At 40.6% G+C, this 18,705-nt stretch overlaps 1 protein-coding gene across 1 annotated transcript; it reads right to left on the bottom strand.

Annotated features, from left to right (window-relative positions):
• Window positions 1–984: 984 nt before the first annotated feature.
• On the bottom strand, window positions 985–17,736 carry rgs7bpa (regulator of G protein signaling 7 binding protein a). Its single transcript, XM_088335084.1, has 6 exons — window positions 17,500–17,736; window positions 14,753–14,919; window positions 7,257–7,387; window positions 7,017–7,161; window positions 3,422–3,492; window positions 985–1,865 (listed from the first exon to the last, which is right to left on the bottom strand). Exons 1-6 carry the CDS (start codon window positions 17,647–17,649, stop codon window positions 1,774–1,776), a joined length of 756 nt encoding a protein of 251 aa, XP_088191210.1. The 5' UTR covers window positions 17,650–17,736; the 3' UTR covers window positions 985–1,773.
• Between the last annotated feature and the right edge of the window lie 969 nt (window positions 17,737–18,705).

The raw sequence follows: 18,705 nt of genomic DNA, 5'->3' as shown, positions 1-18,705 counted from the left end.
ACTGAGGATAAGCGGTGCAGATAATGGATCGATGGATGGATAATGACAAAGACAATAATAATAATAATTTAAAAGAATAATAATAATAACTACAACACAATCATTTCTATATTTATTTTGTCACTTTTCACATATGATATATTGCAGTTTAAATTGTTAAGGTGATGATACATTTTTTATGGAAGACTAAATTAAGAAGACAAACAGGGGGATGGGGGTTGGCCTGTACACATCAAAATAACTTCATCTAGTAGTTGAATAAAACACACAGTCTTTTTAAAAAGAATCCCAGATTTATTTTTTGATAAATTCAAACAAAAACTGGTGCCGCTTGATTTCGTTCCACTTTTTCCTTTTAATAAAATACCTGCGTTTTATATTACCACTAGAATTATGTCACTATCTAAACATGCAGTAGCTCACACATTTAACAAAAACAAGTGTCTTTCTTTTGCACATGGATACATTTTCTCTTTTCGACGACAGGCATCTGGAAAGAATGTGATGTAGAGGTAAGATGGGGCCAAAAAGTTCAGCCCGACCCAACCCGAGTCGCAGGTATATAAAACCGAACCGGCCCAAACCCAACGGATTAACTATATTTGATAACCGAGCCGGAAAAAACCCGAAGCTTTAATTTGCCGCCAAAGTAAACATGAAGCTTTACTCCGGCCGTTCTTACTTCAGCGCCGAACTTTATATTTCGGCTGAACTACGCAGGTTGGGGTTTACTTGGGGCAGAGTCCCTCAGATCAATTGTGCACTGCAAATGCAGCGGCAAGATGAACGATTCGAAGTGCGCATTTTGACAACGTGCAGTGAAAGTAAGTGAAAGTGAAACTGAACAAAATGGAACCCAAAAGAAAATCATATTTGACCGATTACAGGCTGTGAATAGTGAAATATTTAGCCAAAAGCACAAAAAACGTTTTAAAAGCTTGCAAGCTACTGGCAGGAAGCGGAAATGACGTCTGATGTGAGGGAGGTGAAAGTCTTTTACCCCAACATCCAGGCTAAAAATGTCTGTGGATTTAGTGATTTGGAGTTGAACTGACAGTTTGGTAAGAATTTTCTTTATCTAAATTATTACTTGAGTAAAAGTAACTGCACGAATGGAAAAAACAAAAACAAACAAAACAAAGGAAAAAAGCGGCAGGAGAGAAGCCGGACCGGCCCGACTTATCCATCCGTCCATTATCCGCACCGCTTGTCCTCAGTAGGGCCGCAGGGGTGCTGGAGCCCATCCCAGCTATCTTCGGGCAGTAGGCAGGGGACACCCTGACCTGGTTGCCAGCCGGTCGCAGGACACAGAGACAGACATCTCACTCGCTCATTCACACCTAGGGACAATTTGGATTGGCCAATTAGCCTGACATGTATGTTTTTGGAATGTGGGTGGTAGCCAGAGTGCCCGGAGGAACCCACGCAAAAACACGGGGAGAACATGCAAACTCCACACAGAAAGGTTTGATCTCATGACTTCAGAACTGTGCCGCAATCACGCTAACCACTGCGCCGCTGTGATGCCCGACTTAATGATTGACATTTTTAGGCCGGGATCGCGTCGGGTTCGGGTCGAGTTCGGGTCGGGTTCGGGTCAGGTTCAGGTCGGGTTTGGGTCGGGTTGGGCCCAAGATCTTATCTCTAATGCGATGAGTGGATAACAAAACAAAAGTCCCAAAAACTGGGCACTTTTGCTATTTTTATTGTTTGAAAATGGCAGTATTGAGTAGCGAAGGACGGGACAGGAAGACAGAGTCTTTTGTTGATCTCTCAGCTGGTTACCAAGCAACAGAGGCCGAAGAAGCGTCTTTTTCTCTGCCGGACGAGCGGGTAGGGAGACAAGTTTAGCAAACTACTGTCGTCTGCAAAAAAAAAAGGACACCAAATATTAGATTTTTTTTCTTAAATGCTACCATGGGCGTAACCAGCCTGTTTTAGGGGTGGTGGTCAAGCACCCCCAAGTTCAACCCAAGCACCCCACCAAAATGATAGCATTTTTAAAACTCTCTTTTCCTTAATAAAGGATGGGATAGGATAAATATGAGGAAATATGCAAGAAACAAAATAGAAAAGGTAAAGGCTTTAATGTAATAAAATATTCTAGCTAAATATAAAAGAAATTAAAACAAAACAGAAATGTGTATAACGCAGCGTCGAAAATACTCCACTGCCTAGAAATGGTTCAGTCTTTTTGATTCCTAGCACCGCATCATAGTATTTATGCAGTAGTATTTTTTGTGGTATTTTTATAGTAGAATATATCTGTTGTATTACTATTAGTTGTATTTTTGTAGTATTGCTGTAGTATTACTGTAGTATTACTGTAGTGGTATTTTTGTAGTATTTCTTAAATTGTATATTTGTAGAAATCCACAGTCAGATTTTTGAAGTATTTCTATAATAGTTTTTGTAGTATTACTGTACTTTTATTTTGAAGTATTTTGGGGGGTTAATTCTACAGTATTATTTATGTAGCATTTCCATAGAACAGTAGTATATCTGTAGTGTTTCTGTAGTATTACTGTAGTTGTATTTTTGTAGTATTTCTGTTGTAATATTTATGTGGCCGCATTTTTGTATTATAGTGTTACTGTAGTGGTATTTTTGTAGTGTTTCTATAGAAGTATCTTGAAGTATTTCAATACTAGTATCTTTGTAGTATTTTTTTTAGTTTTTTTGAATATTACTGTAGTTGTTTTTCTGTAGTATTGCTGTAGTATTACTGTAGTTTTATTTTAGTAGTATTTTTACAGTATTACTTTTGTAGTATTTGCCGAATACATTTTCTTAGAAGAAATGTAGTATTTCTGTAGTATTAATATAGATCTGTTTTTATAGTATTTCTGTCGTAATACTGTTGTAGGAGTATTTTTGCATTATTTCTGTTATAATATTTATATAGCAGCATTCTTGTGCTGTAGTAATACTGTTGTGGATTTTTTGTAGTATTTTTGTAGAGGTATTTTGAAGTATTTCCATACTAGTATCATGTAGTATAGTTTTCATTTGTTTAAGTAATACTGTATTTTTGTAGTAATATTTCTAATAGTATTTTGGATCAAAGGTCTGACTATAGTAGTATTTTTGTAGTATATCTATAAATTATTTTTCTTTACAGAATGAAGAAAAAATAGTATTTTAGTACCTGTTTTCAAGCAATTAAAAAAAAAGATATTTACTTTAGCGAAAAAAAAGTTGTTGGACCATCTCTCTCTCTCTCTCTCTCTCTCTGTATATATATATATATATATATATATATATATATATATATATATATATATATATATATATATATATATATATATATATATATATATATATATATATATATATAGTACAAACACTATGCTGAAAAATATAAAGACATTTATCTAGTTGACTACTTAAAATCAAGGAAGTGCTTGTGGTCGAAACGCACCTTGGTTTTTTAGTGGTAAAGGCATGGTCTCCCTGAGTTTACTGAGAAGGTTCTTCATTTCCCTCATGTCCCTGCAACGCAGCAAAAAGACTTTTTGACTGCAAGTGGCATGCAAAAAGTCTCCTTTTTGGGAAATAATATGCATGCAGATTTCAATTGCAACTGTATTTCTCTTCGCTAAGTGTCTGGTGTGTAAAATGCAGGGTTGGGTAGGGTTACTCTAACTGGATTACTTTCAATTACTTTTGGATTACTCCAATACCAAATATGCTAATAAAAGACAAAAGAAACTAAATATGAATAAAATTATGACTCACAACACGTGCTAAGCTTTCTCTCCTGGCTTTGATCTCCGGCAAAACTAACATAAAATGCGACAGAAACAAAATGAAAATAAATCCAAACAGCTTGCCAACATCATTTTTGCCGTTCCATGTATTCCAAGCCTGCACAAAATTTAGTAATTTTATTTATATTTAGTTTCTTTTGTCTTTTAATAGCATATTTGGTATTGGAGTAATCCAAAAGTAATTGAAAGTAATCCAGTTAAGGTAACCCTACCCAACCCTGGTCAAATGTAGTGCTATATTTTTGGGGTGCCCCAAACCCCTAAAATGTATTTCACCTTTCTACACGGCTAATTACCACAGTAAGGAAAAAATGTGTGGAATTTACAAAATGAAAGTAGTTGCACAAGATATAATAATTTGAATCCAGTTATTTTTTAAGTGGTGAGTTAATTACATCGCTGCCTCATCGCCCTCTGTCTCTCTTTCTCTCTCTTGCTCTACCTCTCTCTGTATGTCTCTCTCTCCCTCTCTCTGTCTCTGTCTCTCTCTCTACCTTCTCTCTTCCTCTCTCTGTATGTCGCTCTCTCCCTCTCTCTGTCTCTCTCTCTCACCCACCCCTCTCTCCCACTTTCTCTCTCTCTCTCTCTCTTCCCTGTCTCTCTTTCCTAACCCTTTCTCCTCCACTCTCTGTATGTCTCTCTCTCTCCCTCTCTCCTTGCCCCTGTCCCTCTCTCTTTCTCTCTCTCTCTCTCTCTCTCTCTATTTACATATATACACACTAGGAAAGTAATAATTAGATAATCATTATTTTTCTTATTTTCTTCTCTATGTCATTTCGTCTTTTATGCTTTTCTAGTTAAAAAATAATACTTCACAGTGACATGACCAATCTTAGATTTTTTTTCTTTTTTTCTGGCAAATAATAGGTTGGTTTTAAAAGTAAAACAAAAGATAATCGTGCTAAAAATGGTAAATGGTTAAATGGTCTGCATTTATATAGCACTTTTCAAGTTAATGAAGACCTCCCAAAGCGCGTTACAATAAAAACGATATCTTTGAATTAGAAATTGTATTCGTGTAATTTATGAATATGTTTTTTTTTAATAATAGGAATAATGCTTAAAATATGTCTAATTGTCCGCTTTTACCAATGGAACATCATTTTCTGCCAAACAATTCCTAAAATTGTAACGCAAGAAAAAGATAATTGTGCTCTCTTTAAGTAGATTTAAAGTAAAAAAACAAACAAAAAAAGAAAATGCCCAACCACATTAATGACTAGCTGGAGGTAATCCTGGGAAGGAATGAACCGATCATATACTGTATTAATGTTGTGTTACTTTTCTGTACGTAAATTCCTACAGGGGGCGCTGCAGGGCAAAGAAAACAAGGACAGGGGGTTGCCGCGAAGACGAGCAAGAATCAACAAGAATGAAGCGCAGTACTCGTCTGAAGGCATACTTATTTCTTCTGCAAGTTAAAGGAACAGTGTGAATTATTTAGTGCCTCCTAGAGTTGAAAGACACGTTGGTGATGAAAATAGAACCTATATTTATTCAAATTATGAGCAAAAATACAATAAATATAACATAAACGAGAATTTTTGAATAGACGTAGGTTGAGAAATTAGCAACTATTTTACATATCATAAGCCTTACCTTAAGGGAGCATAAAAAACATAATTGTCCGTTAGCCTGTTGCTACGGGTACCCGACAACCTCAAAACTCCCTGGGCAAGAAAATAAGCAAAACTGCATTTTGGTCACTTTAAGTCTTTATAAATTGCAGTCTTTATTGTGCCTTTCGGCACTCGTTTTCCATTGCACTACACTGATACAGCAACATCTAGTGGTTAAATAATACACACTGCCCCTTTAAACACATAGATTATTGTTGAAACCAGTTGCAATGTTAATGTTTTGAGAGGAGTAATATGAAGAAAGGAAAAAGGAACAAACAATTGTTGTATCTGTAATGTCACATAAAACGCAGCTCCAAGTAATAATCTAGTAGGGAGGAAGTATGTTCCTAATTCCTAGAGGAATTGTTCCCTTGCCCTCACCAAATAAGTGGAAGGTAGAAGAGATAGATGAAGTAATGGGATTTGGCCGAAATGTCTTCCTAGCTGCCATTATCAGCAGGCCCCTGCTACCTATGTATGTAGTATGTTCCTAAATCCGAGAGGAATTGTTCCCTTGCCCTCACCAAAGAAGTAGAAGGGAGAGGAGATAGAGGCAGTAATGGGATTTGGCCAAAATGTCTTCCTAGCTGCCATTATCAGCAGCCCCCCGCTACCTATGTATGTATGTAGTATGTTCCTAAATCCGAGAGGAATTGTTCCCTTGCCCTCACCAAAGAAGTGGAAGGGAGAAGATATAGAGGAAGTAATGGGATTTGGCCAAAATGTCTTCCTAGCTGCCATTATCAGCAGCCCCCAGCTACGTATGTATGTATGTATGTATGTAGTATGTTCCTAAATCCGAGAGGAATTGTTCCCTTGCCCTCACCAAAGAAGTGGAAGAGAGAGGAGATAGAGGAAGTAATGGGATTTGGCCAAAATGTCTTCCTAGCTGCCATTATCAGCAGGCCCCTGCTACCTATGTATGTATGTAGTATGTTCCTAAATCCGAGAGGAATTGTTCCCTTGCCCTCACCAAAGAAGTGGAAGAGAGAGGAGATAGAGGAAGTAATGGGATTTGGCCAAAATGTCTTCCTAGCTGCCATTATCAGCAGGCCCCTGCTACCTATGTATGTATGTAGTATGTTCCTAAATCCGAGAGGAATTGTTCTCTTGCCCTCACCAAAGAAGTGGAAGGGACAGGAGATAGAGGAAGTATCGGGATTTGGCCAAAATGTCTTCGTAGCTGCCATTATCAGCAGGCCCCTGTTACCTATGTATGTATATAGTATGTTCCTAAATCCAAAAGGAATTGTTCCCTTGCCCTCACCAAAGAAGTGGAAGGGAGAAGAGATAGAGGAAGTAATGGGATTTGGCCAAACTGTCTTCCTAGCTGCCATTACCAGTGAGCCCCTGCTACCTTCTGCTTACTCTAATGATAACATATTCAATAAATGTTTGTCTGCTTCCTAATTGATAAATTATCTTAGTTTTCTTCTTGACGTCACGAAGTATAAGGCAAGTAGTGTTTCAAAACATTTAGTGACCACAAATAATTTGTTGTCTCGACTTTCCTATCCGACGATTCCAAATCGTTGATAAAACAAATACATATACAATAACGTCAATGACATGCAGAGTATGTATGTTTATTATTCATGCATTGAATAAAACAACTTGGGCCTACTTTTCAATGTTTTCTATATCCGTGGCGACAAGCCCTGTTAGCGGAGGACCCTCGATGGGCGAGGAGGACGTGTCTTCCAGGATGGGGACGTCAGAGTTCTCCTCTGCCCCTCTGTCCACCGAGTGAAGTCTACATGGGTCTTTCCCTGCATAGCACAGCAACAAACAATCATGTCAGATATTTTCTTTGGTTCTATTCAGTAGTGCATCTATGGATTGGTGTCGGGGTGTGTGTTGTGACCTTTCCTATGGAGCTGCAGTGAGCCCAGCAAACAGTAAGACTTGAGCATCTCGGTGATGTACATCTCCAAGCAGCACTGCAGTTGGATGAAGAGCCTGCAGATCTCTGGGTGAATCTCGCCATCCTCTGGCCTGAAGAAACCACAAGATCAGTGAGTCCTTAAAGGTGTTCCCAAATTGTTAAACATGCAAAATGTGAGGAAATAGTACAAGTATTTTCTTTGCATTAAATCAATATATATCTCATTGGTATGTTCCAATTATTTTCCGACATAATGCGTTTTGAAGACAGCATGTCTTATCTTTGTCATCCCGAGATGTGATGTCATCAGAGGAACACCAGCACCGTAGCAGACCAGTCGCCATATTCTTTTACCCTACATGTTAATTAGTCAAAGAGGTTACAAGTGTTATAGGCGAAGTTCCTGAAGTTTTTGTGGCCAAAGCGTTGTGTCACAGGTGGATGCAGTAATGGTACAACAAAAGTCGAGCATCTAAAAATGGGCTAAGTGTCAAAAAATGCAAAGAGAAATAAATAATAAAATGCATCATGAAATGATCTGCATTTATATAGCGCTTTTCAAGTCAATGACTTCCCAAAGCGCTTTACAGTGTGCTTCACATTTCCCAATAGCGGCCTTGTATTGCAGCCATGTAAGACGCTAACCTGCTTATTGGGGGTATTAGGGGTTCAGTGTCTTACCCAAGGACACTTCGACATGTAACACGGACAAGCCGGGATTCGAACTGGGATCCCTTGATCCCAAGACGAGCGCTCTACCTCCTGAGCTACTGCCGCCCGCAATACATGAATACTTTGCATTTATGTTGTATATTTAGGTAATATGTGATTTATTTATTTGTTTACTTATTTATATGGCATATCTTTGTGGAAACATATGTTGGCCTGGAGAGGGATGGGCGCCACCAGGCTGTACTTGCCCAAGACACACCACAGGAAATTTTACCCCTACCACCCACAACCCTAGTTGTTAATGGAACCAACCAAGCAATCAACCAAGCAACCAACAGGCCAACCAACCAACAGGCCAACCAACCAACCAACCAACCAACCAACCAACCAACCAACCAACCAACCAACCAACCAACCAACCAACCAACCAACCAACCAACCAACCAACCAACCAACCAACAAACCATACTTATGGGTATGTATTTATCTATTTCTCTATTTATACATGTATTCTACATCTTGGATGATTGGTTCTCCACAATCTTAGACCTCGTGGTTAAAATATATCAACTTTTTCACCCCAAAATCAAGTCCTTATTTTATACATCCAAATTGAACAACAATGGAAGGTATCTATCGAAAACGCAACGCTTTATTTTCCATATCATTGGCGTCGAGTTCAGGGCGCTAAAATTTCCTTTCATCCTCGAGGAACGATGACAAGCGAATGCGATTTGGTTTAGCTCAGTAACCTCTGATGACAACAAAACAAAAAGACATGTCTGTCTTATGATCTGGCACTTCTGTCCACAGTATGGTTGCTCTGGCGCTGTTGTCTAGAAATATAGGGCTTACATTTTAGCGATGCAGCCCTCATTCGCGTATTCTTTCAGCGCAGTACTAAATATGTGCTCATTTTTGTAATCTCATCTTAAACGGTCACATGATCTGAAACCGACAGTTTCCTCAAACTGTTGGAAACTTCTAAGTTTGCCGCGGGCTTAAAATGTAAGAATTTGACGTGTATGAGTTAATTTTTGTGGCTTTTAATCCTGCATCTTAAAATCGGATGCGGTTTGTACAAATACAAAATTGAATTTCGTTCTAAAATGTCAGCATGCTGCTTTAATTCTGGTATGCTTTGAAATCCGTAATTGTCGGTAGCTAGCACATATGTATCTGCCGCACCTGCCTCAAATATACTCAGAGTGAGTTGCAATATCACCATAAACCAGGGGTGTCAAACAGGCAGCCGGGGGGCTGTACCAGGCCTGCTAAAGGATTAAATCCAGCCCACGAGACAGCGCTGAGGGAAGCGCAAGAGAAAAACGAGCTGCAGGTTGAAATAAATCCACTTAAAGGTTGCCGAAGCCAGGTGCCTCTCACAAAGACGCTGTCGTTATATTTCTTTCTCTCTCTCTGTCTCTCTCTGTCTCTCTCTCTCCCTTTTCCTCCCCTTTTCTCTCACTCTCTATCTCTCTCTTTCACTCTCAGTGTCTTTTTTTTTTCTTTCTCTGTTCCTCTTTGTCTCTTTCTCTCTGTGTGTCTTTTTACCTTATTTTGCTTTCTCACTTTTTTATCCTTTTCTCTCTTTTCTCTCTCTCTCTCTCGCTCTCCCCTTCTCTATTTCTTCCCTTTTCTCTTTCTCTTTTTCTTTTTTCTCGCTTTCTATTTCTCTTTGGATTTCTTTCTTACTCTCTTTCTTTCCCCCTCTCTGACTATTTCTTTTTCTATCTCTTTTATTTCTCACGTTCCCTTGCTTTTTTCTCTCTCAACTCTCTCTCTTTTCCCTCTCTCTCTCTTTCTCTTCTTTTTTGTCCCACCCTCTCTCTTTTTCTCCCCCCCGTTTCATTTATTTATTTCTCTCTCTTTTTCTTTCTCTATAATCTACTAGTCCGGCCCTCGTGAGAATGTTTGTTCTATCGTGTGGCCCCCAAGTTGAAATAAGTTTGACACACATCAACCATCAGGTGTTTATGTACTATCATAATTTAGATGTTTTTGCAAAAACTCATCAATTTATCTTATTAACTTCTCAATCAAGGGCAGCGGCGCAGTGGTTAGCACGTGTGCGGCACAGTTTTGAGGTCGTGGGAACCTCCTGCGTGGGTTCAAATTCAGCTACCGGCCTTACTGTGCGGAGTTTGTATGTGCTTGCGTGGGTTTCCTCCGGGCACTCCGGTTTCCTCCCACATTCCAAAGACATTTCAGGTGAATTGGCCGGTCCAAATTGTCCCTAGGGGTGACTGAGCGAGTGAGTTGTCCGTCCCTGTGTGCCCTGCGATTGGTTGGCAACCAGTTCAGGGTGTCCCCTGCTTACTGCCCGGAGATGGCTGGGATAGGCTCCAGCCCCCCCGCGACCCTAATAAGGGTAAGCGGTACAGCTAGTGAGATAAGATGAACTTCTCAATCAATTTAATATAATAGACAGCAGTGATTCTCCTTCATTTTTGCTCGATGATCATGTCCATCTTGAAGTTTGTTTAGCTTTCAAATGCGGAGTAATGAAATGCGCCCACATAAAAAGACCATCAAGTCAGATTTATGTAGCCGCTGAAGCCTCATCGTCAGCTTTTATGAAACTCTGTGGCATCTTCACGCATCCTTCAATCTACAGCAGTTGATACCTGAGCAGCACTAAATCACTCACCGGAGAGTGAAAGCGTCGAGTGGCACTCGCCACACTCAACATTTAAAGTCTACTGTTTTTGAGCGCATGTTGTGATCACAGAGATATTGCAAGAAAGTGGTATAAAGAAATTCAGTCTTATCGTAAAAAGCATAGCTTGATCTAGTCTGGCCAGCGCATTTGGGCTTAATCGGTTGCACGTTTGCTGATTCGGGATGAAATGGCGCGGCTATACCAAGCCAGCTGTGCTTAATGCTTATCCATGGTATCCTAAAATAGGGGACAGTAATGCATCAAAATGCACCACCGTTTAACTGGAAGTAGAAGAAGAAGGGTTAGACCCCCAGGATTGAAGTTAGGATCGCTGATTGGAAAATGGGAAAGCGTCACCTATTGTCTTTTACTGCCACTGAATAACAGCTCCTTCGGAAGGTTGATGAAGATGTGAAAGAAGTTACTGGGGAAAAATTTACACAGGAAATCGCACAAGCCTGGCACAACTGAATGCTCATACAGACGCTCCCCTACTTACGACCATTCGACTTACGTAAAACGGTAGCTACGAAAAAAAAAATTCAGGATATCGAAAAATATCTGGTACAGGACATTACTGTAGTGCTCCTTTCTGCCAGTACCAGTGTGTGGTGGCGCTGTGTGAACTCACCCAGCATCCACCCCGATGAAGAAATCTGCTTCCTCTTCCTAATTTGTGTGTAAACATACTCTACTGTATCTCCAGCGAAAAGAACATTGACATTTTTATTGTTTAATATCTTGTGCATCCATTTAATATGGTTGGTGTAAAGTGTAAAGAAGAGGCGAGCTGTTTCTTTTCAAGTGAAAGTGGAATAAGAAAGCTTGATGCGGTTGAGAAAATGGTCAGAACGTTTTTTTCGGACACTTTTTACCACGGAGGAGGACTTCTTAAAGCTAATCTTCCAAAAGAAGTTAAACTCAACTTTCCTTTTTTTTTAGAGTCACGGTTGCCATGGCGCCCAATTCGCCTCGCCCACATGGCACCAGCTGCGGCTCGTTGACAGATTGGCTTCCCTTCTATTTAAGCTCAGTGTTATCTCTCACCCTTGGTCAGTCCATCAACAAACCTCTGCACTCGCAAGACGTGGGTTTTGACCCTGTCCGGTTTCCTGCTTATGTCCTGTTTAATATTGATATCCAGTTTCGTTCCCGTCTTGTTTGTCCTGTTTAATTTCGATCTCCAGTATTTGATATCAATCCTGTCTGTCCGGTCCTGTCCGGTATCGACCCCATCTGTCCGATATCTGCTCGTGCAATTGGAATCGATCTCCCTGCCAACAATCGCCGAATCACTGGCGTTTGGGTTAACGTGCATGACTGCCCCATTTCCCATCAAATAAAAGCTTGTGTGAGAAACGTCACGCATCTGGGTTCTCCTCCTGTTCCGGTTCATGACAAGTAGAGCATATTATTTGATAAAATGTTTATTTTTTAGTACAAAACAATACAGGTTACTTATACAAGCCTCAAATATACTTATATAAACCTTTAACATGCAACATATAGCACTGAAGCAACTTACGAACAAATTCAACTTACGAATGATCGTCCGGAACCTTGTTCCTAATTAGGGCAGCGTCTGTATTATTTGCAAATAGTTACTAAATTGCTTTCAGCGATGTAGGGGTATGATTGTTGCCTGCCATGTGGGAGGCCCCGATTCGATTTCCCGCTAATGTAGCACAGATGACTCTTTGGCTAGTGGTCCTAACATTCTTTTAATCTTAATTTTAAGTCTATCATTGCATATTTATCCCGATGTGCGAGTAATTCTTACCCATTGGATTATTGTTTTTTTTGTCTTTTTAAGCTCAATGGGAGTATATATATCATAATACTCTTGTCAAAAACTTTATCGATACCATCTTTGCAAGTTTTTGTGTCATCTTTAAGAATTAATAAAAAAGCAATAATATTTATATTCAGAGGCGACACTGCGGCTGGGTGGTTAACGAGCAGCGCCAGGGTGCAGAGGTCCAGAGTTTGATTCCAGCTACTGCAGCCTCCCCGTGCATATTTTGCATGTTCTCCTCATGCCTGGGTGGTTTTCCTCCCACATTTTAAAAAACATGCATGTCAGGTTAATTGGTGGGTGCAAATTGTCATTGGGTCAATGGCTTCCAGGACTCCTGCGACCCCAGTGAAGATAATGAACATGTCTCGGGCTTAATTCCTTAGCCTGGTTTTGCGCAATAACCCCCAGTTGTCAAAATCCTTATTTTATACTCATAAAAAGTAGAGTAGGTTTAAGTGAAGGCTCAGGAAAATTGCGGTGGCTGCCATTGTGTTTCCTTAATTTCCTCCATGTCATTATAAAATGGAGGTCTGGGCTAATTAAGCCCAGGGTGGGGAACGTGTGCCCACCATTATCGAGGAATCATTGTTTTGTCCCCACCAATATTTTGTGATCACTTGTCCCTGCCAATGCCAGGACGAAACTTACCTCCTTACATTGAGCTACAATGCTGTGAAAAAGTATTTGCTCCCTGCCTAAAATCTGTGTTTTTTCCCTATTGATCACTCACAAAGGTTTCAGATCATCAAACAATTTTAATATCACAAAAAAAAATCAAAACCTTTTTGGCCCTATCTAAAAAAAGTAAGAAGAAATTGGAAAAAATGTGATTGAAATCTGTAAGTCCAGAAAAGGTCACAAATCCATTTCCAAGGCTGTAAGGGCTCCAGCAAACCACTGTCAGGGCCATTATCCACATTTGAAGAAAACTAGGAACTGTGGTAAACTGTTCTCAAACAACTAAGATTATTCAAAGAGTTTGATGACTCATCCAAGATGTTAAAAAAGAACCTCAAAAAACATCCATGGAACTGCAGGTCTCGCAGTGTTCATGACTCCACTATAAGAAAGACACTGGCAAAAAAAAATCGCATCCATTGGAGAGTTCCTAGGCGAAAACCACTGCTGTCACGAAAGAATACAAAAAGTCATCTCAGTATCTTCATTGTCCTCAAGACATTTAACTTTTGGATGCTGTGCAGCCAGTTACATCTGGCTTAAAAAGGGAACAGTATTTGGCTAAATGAACATGCTGCCAACAGTAAAGCATAGTGGTGGCAGTGCGATTTCCTGGGGCTGCTTTGCTGCCTCAAGATCAGGACAACTTTCTGTGGATAATCTCATCTCATCTCATTAGCTGCACCGCTTATCCTCAGTAGGGTCGCGGGGTTGCTGGAGCCCATCTCAGAAATCATCGGGCAGTGGGCAGGGGACACCCTGAACTGGTTGCCAGCCAATTGCAGGGCACACAGGGACAGACAACTCGCTCGCCCATTCACACCTAGGGACAATTGGGACCAATCCACCTGAAATGCATGTCTTTGGAATGTGGGAGGAAACCGGAGTGCCCGGAGAAAACCCACGCAAGCATGGGGAGAACATACAAACTCCGCACAGGAAGTCCGGTAGCTGGATTTGAACCCACACAGGAGGTTCCCGAGACCTTAGAACTGTGCCGCACACGCGCTAACCACTGCGCCGCCGTGCTGCCCTTCTGTGGATAATGGAATAATAAATTCTTGTGTTTACTAGAAGGTCTTGAAGGAGAACATCCGGCAATCAGTTCCTGCCCTCCAACTCAAGCGCTCTTGAATCATGAAGTAGGACAATGATGAAAAAACACCAAGTCAGAGTCTGGATTTAAATCCAATTGAGATGCTGTTGTGTGGTAAACATGGTGTGGTAAAGTCAAACTGGCAGCTCATGCTAGAAAACTTCCAACATGGCAGATTTTAAACTATTTTACAAAGAAGAGTGGGCCAAATTTCCTCCACAGGATTGTGAAATACTCATCACCAATTATTGTATGTTTTGTTTCTGTTGTGACTGTCTAAGGTGGCCAAACTAACTATTAGGTTCACAGGTTAATTACTTTTTCAGATAGGACAAGATAGGTTTTATTTTTTTGTGCCTTAAACAATGGAATCAACATTTCAAAACAGAATTTTGTATTTCCTTGGGATGTTTCTGTGTGATATTAAAATTTGTTCTGATGATTTGAAATTTCTGTGAGTGATGAATATGCCAAAACACAGAAATCAGAAAGGGGGCAAATACGTTTTCACAGCACTGTATATGATAAAGCAAGCGATTATCAACATTTTAAAAAAGGATGACCCTCACCCGGCTATCAAGGTGAGACTGTGGTGAGCGGAATTGGCCATTTGGCAGCCTTTGGTTCGAGTCCTCAGCATGTCGGCTCGCAGGTCGGGACAGTCGGCATTGATCTCGCCGATGGAGATGACCAGCTCGCGATACAGCGCCACCAACGTGTTGAACTCCTGCACGATCTTTGTTAACACAAACAGGGGAACACACTACATGTCAAGACAACAGTCTATAAAGAAACAATTTAAAAATAAGATGAAGTGAGATAAGTGAAGTCACACTAAAAAAAGCACATACAGAAATCCTTCGTGTGTTGCGTTCTACCTTTTTAGGTTTCGATACTTTTTCGTTTTTCGTTGTACATTTTGTTCTGCATTCTAAACATTCACCCCGCCCCCTTTCTGCCTGTGTCTGGCTGTGCGCCAATAACGTTGCCATTTTAGTTGCACACGTACGTACGATAGCATGACTAACCTTGGGCAAGAAATCGTTTCTCTAATAGCCATTATGTTTGAATGCTCTGGACCCACTAAAAGTAAGAGGAGGAGGCATTATATTCTGAAGTTGAAGTTCTCCACATGCTAAAGTAAGATAAAAGCATTTTCATGCCACGCTTATTGTTTTCCGTATAACGTCCACATGATAGCGACAAAATATAATCCAACATGTCTTGAAATATACCCTGCGATTGGCTGGCAACCAGTTCAGGGTGTCCCCTGCCCACTGCCCGGAGATGGCTGGGGTGGGCTCCAGCACCCCCGCGACCCTACTGAGGATAAGCGGTGTAGCTAATGAGATGAGATGTCTTGAAATAATTTTTGTGTGGAGTTTGCATGTTCTCCCCGTGCTTGCGTGGGTTTCCTCCGGGCACTCCGGGTTTCCTCCCACATTCCAAAAACATGCATGTCAGGTTAATTGGCTGGTCCAAATTGTCCCTAGGTGTGAATGAGCGAGCGAATTGTCTGTCCCTGTGTGCCCTGCGACTGGCTGGCAACAAGTTAAGGGTGTCCCCTGCCCACTGCCCGAAGATAGCTGGGATGGGCTCCAGCACCCCCGCGACCCTACTGAGGATAAGCGGTGCAGATAATGGATGGATGTATTGTTTGTTATTGCAACATCCATTGCAGCCTGGTCATCCTAAAAGGGGGCTTCATTTTCCTCATGTTGAAGTTTTTTAGTTTTTCCTTGCCCTCATGGAGGTTTTAGATCAGGGGATGGTGCAATAATATTCCGTATAACCCTTGAGAATGAAGGGCTATACAAATAAACATGAGTTGACTTGACGATGCCATATTTTGGTTTCCCAATAACGTCCACATGAGGGTGACAAAATATCAACTAAACTAAAAAAAGGATGGTGTCCTGAAATAATCTCCATCTTTTCTCTAATCAGTACTTCGATTTTATTTTTAAATTATAATTTGACAGTACAGAAGATACTGTATTTGTAAAGAATAGGAAACTAAACATATAGTACAGTACTTGTATTTGTTAAACAAATGCTTCAGCCTGAAAATAGGCTTTTATTATTATTTTTTTTTTTGATGTATAATGAAGTATCAGATTCAGAATCACCTTTATTATCATTGTGTTGCTACAACGAAATGAGAGTTGCACTGAAGCAACTTACGAGCAAATTCAACTTACGAACCATTGTCCGGAACCTATCTTGTTCGTAATTAGGGCAGTGTCTGTAAATACTATTAGAATAAAAAATATCCTTGTCCACTTTACTGTCAAATATGCTATATGCACAACATACAGCACAGATGAAATGACTTCCTCTCACCCCACGTTTAAACATGCAACAAATAAGACACGAATAATGACTAAGTAAAAAAGTAAGCATATAGATATAAAAACACGGTTTAGGAAAAATAAAAAGTGCAAAGTATAAGCCGGAATCTAAATGCCTTATTATTCAGGAGAACCATCCACCCATCCATTTACTGCACTGCCTGTCCTCACCAGGGTTGCGGGGGCGCTTGTGCCCCTGCCAGGCATCTTCGCCAGTCACAGGGCACACAAAGACAGACAACTCACACTCTCACTTAGGGACAATTTGGACCGGCCAAATAACCTGACATGCATGTTTTTAGAATGTGGGAGGAAAGTCACAGAAGCACAGGGAGAACATGCAAACTCCACACAGGTAGTTGGATTTGAACACATGACCTCAGAACTGTGCCACTGACGCGTTAACCACTCGGCCTGTGCATAATATTACATACTAATTCGTAATTTATGGATTAAAGCAGTGTTTCTCAATTCTTGGGTCGGGACCCAAAAGTGTGTCACAGACCCGTTTTCAATGGGTCATGGCAAAAAAATAAAAAGAGCCATTAACCGCAATAACCGAGGAATCACTGCACCTTTAAGTCACATCAGTTGCAAACCACGGTATTAGAACTACAAAATAAATTTGAAGAATCATTTGGGAGCCGAAAGAACCGGTTCCTTTTTTGTGAGCCGAGTCGAAAGAGCCGGTTCTGCAAAAAGAACTGGGATGCCCATCACTTTGCAGAGCGTTTCTTGAGGACAGCCTTCCAAGCCGTGGACTTCACATATGCTTTGCCCCTCGTCATCATATCGACACTCATTCCTGCAGTTTTGAAGAGCAAACTGTCGCCAGACCCCCGCAGCATTCCCCTTTGCAATACTACCTATAACGTCATGCATGTTGCGTGGTCGTCATTCGTGTCACATGAGCGCAGGATGCACAAGTAAACCGGAAAATAACGCGTTAACGTCAGCCACCTTACCATCCGGCAGTCGGTAACGGCGCGCTGGGCTCTGCGGCTGCTCTCCGTGCTCTCCCTCCGCTGGGGGTCTCGGTAGAGGGGCTTTCCGACCTGGAAGACGGTCCTGGCCGATCTGGGGCGGTTTTTGCGCCCGTTCAATGCAGAACTCATGCATACACAAGCACTGAGGAGACGGTCCTGGTACGGAACGATCGCTCCCTTCTACTTCAGCCCCCCACCTGCCCTTCTTCACCCCCCTCTTCCTCCTCTCCTCAACCCTTCACCGTCCTCCCTCGATCCTCTTGAGTCGGAGCTTGCTAAAATATAGACCGCTTTTAAGGGTACGTCATCACCGGATCAGTACAGGATGCGTGCACATTGTTGACCCAAAACAGCGGGAAGTAGGAGTTCGAGTTTGAATAGAGCGAGGAAAGATTTGTATGTATCGTTGCGTTTTGAGAATTGCAATTCCCAACAAAAAAAGGACAGAGAAAAAGGAAAAAGAAAAAAAGAGAACAGAGAGTGAAAGGAAGTGAAAGGGAGAGAGAAAGAAAAAGAAAGATTAAGGAAAGGGGAAAGAGAGGGAAAGAATAAAATGGAGAAAGGGAAAGTCAGAGTGAGAGAAAAAGAATGAGAGCGAGAGAAGAAAGAGAGAAGAGAAGAAAAAGAGAAAGACAGAGAGAAAGTGGGAAAGAGAAAGAAAGAGAAAAGAGAGAGCGAAAGCTAAAGATAGAAAGAAAGAAATACAAAGAAAAGATAGAAAGAGAAAGAAAGAAATCAGAAAGAAAAAACAATGAAAAAGAAAGAGAAGTAAAGAAACAAAAAAAGGGATAAAAAGAAAGAACTCAAAAAGAAAGCAGAAAGGAAGAAAGGAAGAAAGGAAAAAGGGAAGAAAGACAGAAAGACAGAAAGACAGAAAGACAGAAAGAAAGAAGCAAAGAAACAAAGAAAGAAAAAGAAAGAAAGAAGCAAAGAAACAAAGAAAGAAAAAGAAAGAGGTAAAGAAACAGAAAAAGGATGGAAAGAAAGAAGGCAGAAAGAATACAGAAAGAACGCAGAAAGAAAGAAAGAAAGAAAGAAAGAGAAAGAAAGAAAGAGAAAGAAAGAAAGAAAGAAAGAAAGAAAGAAAGAGAGCTCTCTCTCTCTAATCTTTCTCCTATCTCTCTCCAGCTTACCTTATTTGGTCCCTTTTTTCCGGGTTCAATTTCCTTCCTCGCAGCTGCAGTC

Source organism: Urocampus carinirostris, chromosome 5, assembly GCF_059441175.1.
Source record: "Urocampus carinirostris isolate Australia breed hairy pipefish chromosome 5, RoL_Ucar_1.0, whole genome shotgun sequence".
Classification (NCBI taxonomy): Eukaryota; Metazoa; Chordata; class Actinopteri; order Syngnathiformes; family Syngnathidae; genus Urocampus; species Urocampus carinirostris.
The sequence above is the reverse complement of the archived record's forward strand: the minus strand, read 5'-3'. Positions and strand labels throughout refer to the sequence as shown.

What these genes read in the sequence shown, in the direction of transcription:
- rgs7bpa (XM_088335084.1), bottom strand. Translation starts at nt 17,649, where the DNA reads ATGAGTTCTGCATTGAACGGGCGCAAAAACCGCCCCAGATCGGCCAGG. An exon ending in ACTGCAGCTCCATAGGAAAG is followed by an intron (nt 7,162 to 7,256) that starts GTCACAACACAC and finishes TGTGCTATGCAG; the next exon opens with GGAAAGACCCATGTAGACTT. An exon ending in TTTACCACTAAAAAACCAAG is followed by an intron (nt 1,866 to 3,421) that starts GTGCGTTTCGAC and finishes TTTTTTTTGCAG; the next exon opens with ACGACAGTAGTTTGCTAAAC.